We start from the raw sequence: 12,526 nt of genomic DNA on the forward strand, positions 1-12,526 counted from the left end.
CACAAACTACAGACTGTCCAGAATGCTGCTGCTCGGCTGGTGGAGAGAATTCCTGCCAGACATCACATTTCCCCTCACCTCCGTAAACTTCACTGGCTCCCCATTGCCAAGAGATGTATTTTTAAGGCCATGACCCTGGTTTTTCGTGCCTCCAAGGGCAAAGGCTCGGCCCATCAGAAAAGTACTCTGAGACCGTATGTCAACTCCAGGACATTACGCTCAAACTCCCTACTTCTGCTGGAAACCCCAAGATACAAACGTACTCGCGCCGGAGGGAAAACATTCGAGGTATGCGCCACTCGGTGTTGGAATAACCTCCCGGTCGCTTTACGTGCCTGCCAAACTGAATCAGCATTCGGAAAGTCTTTAAAGACTCATCTTTTCCCCACATAATGCCCCCCTGGTTCATTGCCTCTCAGTTCCATGATTTATCAGCGCCGGGACGCCCCGTTGGGGCAGCTGTTGCGCTTTACAAAATACACAAAATAATAAATAAAATAAATAAATAAATATTATTCAACTCTTCTCTACAAGACATGAATTAAACCAGCCAATGGGCCTGCACAGAGCACTGTTATTATTCAACTCTTCTCTGCAAGACATGAAATAAACCAGCCAATTGGTCTGCACAGAGCACTGTTGTCACGCAACCCCGTCTGTAGAACAGGAGATAAAGCAGCCAATAGGGTCTGCATGGAGCACTGTTATCACCCACCCCTTGTCTGTATTACATGAAATAATCCAGCAAATGGGGTCTGCACAGAGCATTGTTAACACCCAACACCTGTCTGTAGAACATGAAGTGAACCAGCCAAAGGGATCTGCAAAGAACACAATTATTAATCATCCCTTGTCTGCTAGACATTAAATAAACCAGCCACTGGGGTCCGCACAGAGAACCACTTTCACCCAAACCAAATCTGTCGAACATGCAAAGGACAAGCCAATGGGGTCTGCACAGAGCACTGCTACCACCAACCCCTGCCTATAGAATATGGCGATAATTAGCCAATGGGGTCTGAATAGAGCACTGATACCACTCAAGCCCTGTCTGTAGAACATGAAGCAATCCAGCCAATGGTAAAGGTACAGAACACGGTTACTACCCAACCGCAAACTTTAGAAGATGACGTAAACCCATCAATGGAGTCTGCGGCGAGGACTATTATCACCCAACCTCTCTCTGTAGAGCATGAAGCAAACCAGCCAATGGGGTCTGCACAGAGCACTGTTATCACCCAAGCCTTGCCTGTAGAAAATGAAGTAAACTAGCCAAAAGGGATCTGCAAAGAACACATTTATTAAACATCTCTTGTCTGCTAGACATTAAATAAACCAGTCACTGGGGTCCGCACAGAGAACCGCTTTCACCCAAACCAAATCTGTAGAACATGCAAAGGACAAGCCAATGGGGTCTGCACAGAGCACTGTGTTCACCCAACACTTGTGTATAGAACATGAATAAATCGCCCAATGTGGTCTCCACGGAGTGCTGGTATCACCCAACCCCTGTCTGTAGAACATGAAATGAACAAGTCAATGGGGTGAGCACAGAGCACTGTTATCACCCACCTGTATGTAGAACATGAAGTAATCCAGAAAATTGGAGTCTGCACAAAGCACTGTTACCACCCATCCTTTGACTTAAGAACATGAAAGAAGCTGGCCAATGGGATATTAATAGAGAATCCTATCATTAGAACATGACATGAACCCACAAATTGGGTGTGCGCAGACCACTGTTACCACTCAACCCTTGTCTGTAGAGCATGAAATACACTAGCCAATGGGGTATTCATAGAACACTGTTATCACCTACCGCCTTTCTTTACAACATGATGTAAACCAACTAATGGGGTCTACACAGAGAACTGGTCTCACCCATTCCTTGTCTGTAGAACATCATGTCACCAGGGGTCTCCAAACCGGTCCTGGAGGGCCGGATCCATGCCGGATTTTTAAAAAATAACTACATGTATCTCAATGGGGATATCCAAAAAATCTGGCATTGATCCGGCCCTCCAGGACCGGTTTGGAGACCCCTGAGGGATCTGCACAGAGAACTGCTACCACCAACCCGTGTCTTTAGAATATGGCGATAATAAGCCAATGGGGTCTGAATAGAGCACTGATACCACTCAACCCCTGTCTGTAGAACATGAAGCAATCCAGCCAATGGTAAAGGTACAGAACACAGTTACTACCCAACCGCAAACTTTAGAAGATGACGTAAACCCATCAATGGAGTCTGCGGCGAGGACTATTATCACCCAACCCCTCTCTGTAGAGCATGAAGAAAACCAGCCAATGGGGTCTGCACAGAGCACTATTATCACCCAAGCCTTACCTGTAGAAAATGAAGTAAACCAGCCAAAGGGATCTGCAAAGAACACAATTATTAATCATCCCTTGTCTGCTAGACATTAAATAAACCAGCCACTGGGGTCCGCACAGAGAACCGCTTTCACCCAAACCAAATCTGTAGAACATGCAAAGGACAAGCCTATGGGGTCTGCACAGAGCACTGTGTTCACCCTACACTTGTGTATAGAAGATGAATAAATCGCCCAATGTGGTCTCCACTGAGTGCTGTTATCACCCAACCCCTGCCTGTAGAACATGAAATGAACAAGTCAATGGAGTGTGCACAGAGCACTGTTATCACCCACCTGTCTGTAGAACATGAAGTAATCCAGAAAATTGGAGTCGCACAAAGCACTGTTACCACCCAACCTTTGACTTTAGAACATGAAAGAAGCTGGCCAATTGGATATTCATAGAGCATCCTATCTTTAGAACATGACATGAACCCACAAATTGGGTCTGCGCAGACCATTGTTACCACTCAACTAAGCATGGGCGGGAAATCCGTTCCGCTCGTGGATTTTGTGGATTTTCGGTAAATTCGCAATCTGCGAACTCTCGCGAATTTACCGAAAATCCGCAAATTGGCACGCAGCAAATTGTTTTTTCTTAGTGATACAATATCGCGGCGTGCGGCGTTCACTTACCGTCATTCAACGTTTGCCGATTTGTTTTTCTCGATATTTTGCGAGTGCTGCGCCATTTTGCATCTTGCTGCGGGATCCCGCGTGAGTTTGGCGACGCATCGTGAGAGTTCGCAATTGCGAACATGTAGGTGCGGCGTGCAGCAACAATCTTGCACTCGCGAAATTACAAAATTTGCAATTCTGCACAAGAAATCCACTAGCAAGCAGCATAGACCTTCTGAAAATGATGATTTTTATCAGAATAACTCCTCAGGTTGACATTTGCCTGCACTTTTTTGGATTTGAGGCCTTTTGACTTTCTTTGGATCACTTTTGGATTAGAAATCAACTTTCACAAGTAAGTTTGTTTGGGGCATTACAGTTGCTGTTCTGCAGAAGAACGAGTTTTGCAAAACTGGAAGCACTCAGCAGGTGCAAAAGTTCACTCATCATTAGTAACCATTCGCTGTAGTACTTCCTGGGGGCACCCTCCAGAGTTCAGTTGCCTATGTTTGTTTGGGGCATTACAGTTGCTGTTCTGCTGAAAAACGAATTTTGCAAAACTGAAAGCACTCAGCAGGTGCAAAAGTTCAAACTCATCATTAGTAACCATTCCCTGTAGTGCTTCCTGACTGAGGCCCCTCCAGAGTTCAGGTGCTAGTTGCAACAATTCTATGACCCTGCTCTGACCCTCACAGCAGGCTCATAGAATAGCTACAAGTAGGCCACAAAGGTCCTGAAAAAAAAATTTGCACTGCAACAGAAAGCATATTACAGATAAGGAAGCAGGTGCCAGACTGGAATTTTAAAACAGTGACACATTAATAAATCAACCCCAAATTAATTCATGTCAGTTGAAGAAGGGCAGGTGTGCTTGCTTTCCCCCCCATAATCTACAGTGATGAACCAGAGGGTGGCATTGATGTACCAGAGGGTGGCATGGGTGAAACAGGGTGGCAGTGGTGAAACAGAGGGTGCTGTGAACCTGTGATCATGAACCAGACGTAGAAACAACATAGTGGCGACCGTTGCGAGCCGACAAGTAAGTTCGCAATTCCGAACTGGTACAAAACCCTTGCGAACTGGCATAAACCCTTGCGAACACAAAAAAATAAAATCGGCAAATTCGCGAGAATTCGCTGATTTTGCGGATTGCGAGTTTGCAAATACGCAAATTCGTGAACGCCAGATCCGCAAAATTTGCCCATGCTTACACTCAACCCTTGTCTGTAGAACATGAAATACACTAGCCAATGGGGTATTCATAGAACACTGTTATCACCTACCGCCTTTCTTTAGAACATGATGTAAACCAAATAATGGAGTCTACACAGAGAACTGGTATCACCCATCCCTTTGTCTGTAGAACATCATGTCACCAGGGGTCTCCAAACAGGTCCTGGAGGGCCGGATCCATGCCAGATTTTTAAAATAACTACATTTATCTCAATGGGGATATTAAAAAAATCTGGCAAGGATCCGGCCCTCCAGGACCAGTTTGGAGACCCCTGAGGGATCTGCACAGAGAACTGCTACCACCAACCCGTGTCTTTAGAATATGGCAATAATTAGCCAATGGGGTCTGAATAGAGCACTGATACCACTCCACCCCCGTCTGTAGAACATGAAGCAATCCAGCCAATGGTAAAGGTACAGAACACAGTTACTACCCAACTGCAAACTTTAGAAGATGACGTAAACCCATCAATGAAGTCTGCGGCGAGGACTATTATCACCCAACCCCTCTCTGTAGAGCATGAAGCAAACCAGCCAATGGGGTCTGCACAGAGCACTGTTATCACCCAAGCCTTGCCTGTAGAAAATGAAGTAAACTAGCCAAAAGGGATCTGCAAAGAACACAATTATTAATCATCCCTTGTCTGCTAAACATTAAATAAACCAGCCACTGGGGTCCGCACAGAGAACCGCTTTCACCCAAACCAAATCTGTAGAACATGCAAAGGACAAGCCAATGGGGTCTGCACAGAGCACTGTGTTCACCCATCACTTGTGTATAGAACATGAATAAATCGCCCAATGTGGTTTCCACTGAGTGCTGTTATCACCCAACCCCTGTCTGTAGAACATGAAATGAACAAGTCAATGGGGTGTGCACAGAGCACTGTTATCACCCACCTGTCTGTAGAACATGAAGTAATCCAGAAAATTGGAGTCTGCACAAAGCACTGTTACCACCCAACCTTTGACTTTAGAACAAGAAAGAAGCTGGCCAATGGGATATTCATAGAGCATCCTATCTTTAGAACGTGACATGAACCCACAAATTGGGTCTGCGCAGACAACTGTTACCACTCAACCCTTGTCTGTAGAACTTGAAATAAACTAGCCAATGGGGTCTTCATAGAACACTGTTATCACCCACCGCCTTTCTTTAGAACATGATGTAAACCAACTAATGGGGTCTACACAGAGAACTGGTCTCACCCATCCCTTGTCTGTAGAACATCATGTAAACCAACCACTGGGATCTGCACAGAGACCTGCTACCACCAACCCCTGCCTATAGAATATGGCGATAATTAGCCAATGGGGTCTGAATAGAGCACTGATACCACTCAAGCCCTGTCTGTAGAACATGAAGCAATCCAGCCAATGGTAAAGGTACAGAACACGGTTACTACCCAACCGCAAACTTTAGAAGATGACGTAAACCCATCAATGGAGTCTGCGGCGAGGACTATTATCACCCAACCCCTCTCTGTAGAGCATGAAGCAAACCAGCCAATGGGGTCTGCACAGAGCACTGTTATCACCCAAGCCTTGCCTGTAGAAAATGAAGTAAACCAGCCAAAGGGATCTGCAAAGAACACGATTATTAATCATCCCTTGTCTGCTAGACATTAAATAAACCAGTCACTGGGGTCCGCACAGAGAACCGCTTTCACCCAAACCAAATCTGTAGAACATGCAAAGGACAAGCCAATGGGGTCTGCACAGAGCACAGTGTTCACCCAACACTTGTGTATAGAACATGAATACATCGCCCAATGTGGTTTCCACTGAGTGCTGTTATCACCCAACCCCTGTCTGTAGAACATGAAATGAACAAGTCAATGGGGTGTGCACAGAGCACTGTTATCACCCACCTGTCTGTAGAACATGAAGTAATCCAGAAAATTGGAGTCTGCACAAAGCACTGTTACCACCCAACCTTTGACTTTAGAACATGAAAGAAGCTGGCAAATGGGATATTCATAGAGCATCCTATCTTTAGAACGTGACATGAACCCACAAATTGGGTGTGCGCAGACCACTGTTACCACTCAACCCTTGTCTGTAGAATTTGAAATAAACTAGCCAATGGGGTCTTCATAGAACACTGTTATCACCCACCGCCTTTCTTTAGAACATGATGTAAACCAACTAATGGGGTCTACACAGAGAACTGGTCTCACCCATCCCTTGTCTGTAGAACATCATGTAAACCAACCACTGGGATCTGCACAGAGAACTGCTACCACCAACCCCTGCCTATAGAATATGGCGATAATTAGCCAATGGGGTCTGAATAGAGCACTGACACCACTCAAGCCCTGTCTGTAGAACTTGAAGCAATCCAGCCAATGGTAAAGGTACAGAACACGGTTACTACCCAACCGCAAACTTTAGAAGATGACGTAAACCCATCAATGGAGTCTGCGCCGAGGTCTATTATCACCCAACCCCTCTCTGTAGAGCATGAAGCAAACCAGCCAATGGGGTCTGCACAGAGCACTATTATCACCCAATCTTGTCGGTATAATATGGAGTAAGCCAGCCAATGGAGTCAGCGCAAAGCACTGTTATCACCCAATCATGTCTGTTGAACATGAAATAAACAAGCCAACGATGTCTGCACAGAGCACTGTTATCACCCAACTGGTGTCTATATTACACAGTACTTAATTTGTAACAGAATTAGTGCCGGGGCTCAAAGCTTTACTAAGAAGAGAATGGTTCGAGCTACTGAAAGGGGGAGTGAAATGTGGGGACACTGCTCTGCATTGGTCCGAATCGGGAGGCAACACTTGACGATTCAACGCTGTCAAGGAGGAACAGGGTGGGCATAAAATCCATTTTTAATCAGTCATTGGTAGCTACTATTATTGCTGTTATGCTGAGGCATAGCCTTCATCCGTGCAGTTTACGGCAGTGGGTGGGTGACGTCCGTGTGCCTCCAAATGTTAATATCTTTCGCATCAATCCGAATCAGGCAACACTGAACCCAGGCAGGAATGGATTTACATGCGATATCAGCTCTTGCCGAGAGATATTGTTACCTTAGTGAGCTGATATCACATGTAGTCCCGGTCCTGGGAAATAAGTGCCGGTACTAAGTACCTGCAAGCACCAGCACAAATTAAGCACTGATATTACATGAAGAAAACCAGCCAAAGGGGTCAGCAGAAAAGTACTCTTATCACCCAACCATGTCTGTATTACATGACGTAAACTAGCTAATGGGGTCAGCACAGAGCACTGTTATCATCCAACCCCTCTATGTAAGGCATGAATCAAACAAGTGAATGGGGTCAGCACAGAGCACTGTGTGCATTAGTGTGTGACGGATCACTGAAATAATATCGAATGACAAAATATCGACCTGCAAAAATATCGTTGACAAAATATAGACAGTCAAAATATCGACTTTCTATGTACAACCATACAAAACTACTGGACAAACATCTTTACCGAGTTGGGTCAGGTTTTGGGGGCGGAACTCACTCAGGAGCCTAAGCTGGCCCTACTGGGCTTGACCACTGAAGTGGACCTGCCTCGACCCCTGCTCCTTTTTCTGGTACTAGCGCTAGTAGTCGCCAAGCGAGACATAGCAAAATACTGGGGAGCAGCAGAATCGCCGACCCTTGAGGAATGGAGACGGGGGCTGGACCTTTACATGGCAGCGGAGATGGTGACCTATAAAGCAAGGGGATGTCCCAAAAAATTCCGAAGGGTGTGGGCCAAGTGGAGGCAGTATCACGGTCTGGAGGAAGGGCAATGAGGGAGGGAGTCGAAGGGAAAGAGAGGACTGAAATATGAACTGTGAAGTACCAAAACATGTGTTGACTGTGCCACCCAACAATGAGGTACCTCTGGTACAGGAGACCCCGTGGGGTAACAGAAATGCTGAAATTAGTGGTTGCAGGGGGGGGGGATGGAGTGGGAATGGTTGTAGATAGATTGGTCTATGTACGTGAACAACGACTCTTGAAAACAACCCAAGGTGTGTCAAGTGGCTGTATAGTTGAAGAGTTGAGGGGGGGAGGAGGGTGGGAGTTGAGGGTTCAATGGGATTCAAGCCCAAACTACAAAAGCAGATATTTACTGTGATATAGACTATCCCTACCAGCTAAATTGGTTTGCCTTCAATATACACCTTACAAACGCCGCCCAACCTCCAGGGTGTGGGCTGAACGGCTGTGTAACGAAGTGCTTTTTATGCATATTGACTCTCCCGCATCTGGGACGGCTGAGAATCGCATACCATGCTGGTCTTTTCTGCAATAAAAATAATTTACAAAAAAAAAAATATCGACTTTGTATGTACAAACAGGTAAGTACAAAAATATCGAGTTTAAAATATCGTTTACAAAAATATAGTGGTAAAAAATATCGACTTTATTAAAAACAATGTTAAATTAAATTAATATTAAAAAATAATAACTAAAATATACTTATAAATAATTAAATTAACTTATAATAATAAAATAATTATTGAAAGTAAAAAAAAATGTAATCATATTTCTTAAAACATATATATATATATAGTAACAAAATATAATTAAATAATAGCCAATCTTATTAACATACAATAATAATAGTGTAAAAATTACTATTCCCACTCCAAAGAGTGCAAGCCTAGGGTAAGCGTTGGATAGCGTAGGGGTTAAAATTACTATTCCCACTCCAGTGGGTGCTACAGTAGGGAAAGCGTTGGATAGCGTAGGGGTTAAAATTACTATTCCCACTCCAGTGGGTGCAGCAGTAGGGAAAGCGTTGGACAGCGTAGGGGTTAAAATTACTATTCCCACTCCAGTGGGTGCAACAGTAGGGAAAGCGTTGGATAGCGTAGGGGTTAAAATTACTATTCCCACTCCAAAGAGTGCAACAGTAGGGAAAGCGTTGGATAGCGTAGGGGTTAAAATTACTATTCCCACTCCAGTGGGTGCAACAGTAGGGAAAGCGTTGGATAGCGTAGGGGTTAAAATTACTATTCCCACTCCAGTGGGTGCAACAGTAGGGAAAGCGTTGGACAGCGTAGGGGTTAAAATTACTATTCCCACTCCAGTGGGTGCAACAGTAGGGAAAGCGTTGGATAGCGTAGGGGTTAAAATAACTATTCCCACTCCAAAGAGTGCAACAGTAGGGAAAGCGTTGGATAGCGTACGGGTTAATATTACTATTCCCACTCCAGTGGGTGCAACAGTAGGGAAAGCGTTGGATAGCGTAGGGGATAAAATTACTATTCCCACTCCAAAGAGTGCAACAGTAGGGAAAGCGTTGGATAGCGTAGGGGTTACAATTACTATTCCCACTCCAAAGAGTGCAACAGTAGGGAAAGTGTTGGATAGCGTAGGGGTTAAAATTACTATTCCCACTCCAGTGGGTGCAACAGTAGGGAAAGCGTTGGATAGCGTAGGGGTTAAAATTACTTTTCCCACTCCAGTGGGTGCAACAGTAAGGAAAGCGTTGGAAAGCCTAGGGGTAAAAATTACTATTCCCACTCCAGAGAATACAACATTAGGGAAATTTAATATTTCATATATAAATCAAAAATCTAACAAGAAATATCTATTAATAATTAATAAAAAGTAAATAAAAATGTTATGTAATAGAATAAATAATGTGACATTCACTAATTAACAATAATTATTTTAATTATTCACCTATTAATACAAATTAATTAAACATAAACAATTAGTTATTTAATAATTAAAAAAAATTTCACTATTATTTCCAAATAAATAATGTGTATTTTATTTTTATTATTTAATTAATTATTAATATATTACTTTCCACCCTATGCCCCTATAAACCCACAACTTGCTAAAGAAATTAAATTAGTAAAATTCACATAATAACCAATTAATCAATTAATATAAATGAATTAACAATTATAATTAAATTAATTAACACATATAAATTAATTAACAATTTATTACTAATTACTATCAATAAATATATTTACATATTTAATTATTTTTTATTAAATTACTTCCCACCCTATTCCCCTATAATCCCACAACCCGCTACTGCATTAAATTAGTAACATTTACATAATTACCAATTAATCAATTAATAATAATTATTTTTCAATTACTATTAAATTAATTGACACATATAAATTAATTAACAAATAATTACAAATTAATATCAATTAATAAATTTACATATTTAATTAATTATAATTAAATTACTTCCCACCCTATTCCCCTATAAACCCACAACCCACTACAGAATTACATTACGCAATAATTATAAAAACAAAAATCATTTAATAAAATTATTTATAACATTAATACACACTATTCACACATATTATTACATAAAAATACACTATAAAATATTATATATTATTAAAAAATCGATATTTTAGCTATCTATATTTTATACAGTCGATATTTCTTCACTTACCTAAAAAACGATATTTTTGTTGTCTATATTCTGTCCTGTCAATATTTTGTCCAGTCTATATTATATATTCGATATTATGTCCAGTCGATATTTTGGACTCGATATTATGTCTGTGCACCGTGTGTGGCAGGTACCAGTGCGGCAGTGCAGAGAGAAAACGGGAATGTGTCATATGTTAGTAAAAACGGCGCCTTTTTGCCCTCTCCATTTGACGCAGAGCAAGAGTTGCCTTGCTGCTTTGGGCTGCATCAAATCTTGATAAATATGGCCCCTGGTGTCTAAAGCGCGATGCAGATGTTTCTTGTTTTTCTGTTCCTTCCACCTTCCCTCTCTCCCCTCCTCCCCCTGAACCTTCTGATATGAATTTCCTGCCTACCTGGTCATGGGAGTACGGGACTCCCAGGAACTGGTCGAAGCCCTGGTGGATGGGCAAGAAGGTCCCGTTGGCACCGAGGCCAAGGTGCCACTTCCCTACCATGGCTGTGGCATACCCACGTGGCTTCAGAAGTTCAGCGATGGTGATCTCCTTGAGTGGGAGGCCACCGATGGATCCCGGGTCAAACACACTCGGATAGACCCCAGAGCGGGTCTGATATCGGCCAGTGAGCAGAGCTGCCCTGCAAGGAGAAGAAAGACATCATTAACCCTGAATTGTGGGTACATTATTTGCTTGGTCTCTTCACGTATTATTTCACAAGTGTCATTTCACAGTTGCCTTTAAATAATCTCAAATTCATATTCACAACAGTTAAGCAATCTCTGCTGCTCAATAAACTGCACAAAACCCTACAGACATGACAGTTATGGCCTGGTTCACAAAGGTAACTAACACTTTTAAGAAATTTACACTTTTTAGTAAAGTTACAACTTTTTGGCTACTCACAAAATATTTACATTTACTCCAAATGTGTAATTTACAAGTCTCCACCAGATTGAAGGGTCTAGGGTTCATTTACAAACTGCAAGGGCAATTCACAAAGGTAATTTACAGCTTTGAGTAATTTACATGTGTAAAATACTTCTACACTTTTGAGTAAGTTTATAACTTTTGGCTATTCACAAAATATAAGTGTAAAGTTACACAAATGTGTAAGAGTAAATTACATGTGTAAATTACTTAAGCGTCTCCCTATGGTAAAGTATAGATAAAATGGTAAAACAATTATTTAACTGCAAAATAAATATTTAAAGATAGTTTTTTAACAAATTTGAATGTAAATTAATTGTTTCTAGTTGTTCAAATTGTACAACAAAATAAAAATGCTAAGCATTATCAATTATCATTATTTAATAGATAGGTATTAAATGTATGTAAAATATGTCTCTGACGTTTATATTTAAAACATTCATTTCCATCTAAACAGAAAACATTTTATACATTAATAATTATTCCAAAAGATGTACACAATTAATTAATAAGTGATGCAATTATATTTTAATCAGAAAATAAATAGTGTTACATTATTTTTAAATTCAAAATAGATATTCAACAATGTTAAAATTAAGCAATCATTAGTGCTATTTTTATATATATTATATATTTATATATATATAATTAATTAAATGTATCTATTTTTTTTAACTATGTTAAATAATTTAACTTAATATTATTTTCTATGCATTTTCTTTTAATTCCCTACTGCTAATATTTTGTATGGGCGGATGTTGCAGTCCCACTGGTTGGCATGTGCCATACTGGAGTTTACGATTCAGAAAAGGGGGTGGTGATGAACAGAGTGTCTGAATTAAGCAGACCACTCTTACCCAGTCCAAAGATCAGGGCTTGATCCATCACCGTTATTTATCTCACTGCCCCATCCCAGCTCAGAACCTGGCTATATGCAAATCAGTCTGTCCCTGGCCCAGTGCATCATGGGAACAGGGCAGACTAAACTACCAAG

The 12,526-nt window shown here is 41.7% G+C and overlaps 1 protein-coding gene across 1 annotated transcript in view; it reads right to left on the bottom strand.

Moving 5' to 3' along the window:
* Positions 1-12,526, bottom strand: part of LOC147736687 (arylsulfatase A-like) — a 113,230-nt gene that overhangs the window by 81,105 nt on the left and 19,599 nt on the right. The window contains exon 2 of the mRNA XM_086953426.1: positions 11,002-11,242. Coding sequence (XP_086809552.1) covers positions 11,002-11,242 — 241 coding nt within the window. The remainder of the gene's footprint in view (positions 1-11,001; positions 11,243-12,526) is intronic.

This window comes from Lissotriton vulgaris, chromosome 1_2 (assembly GCF_964263255.1).
Source record: "Lissotriton vulgaris chromosome 1_2, aLisVul1.2, whole genome shotgun sequence".
Lineage (NCBI taxonomy): Eukaryota > Metazoa > Chordata > Amphibia > Caudata > Salamandridae > Lissotriton > Lissotriton vulgaris.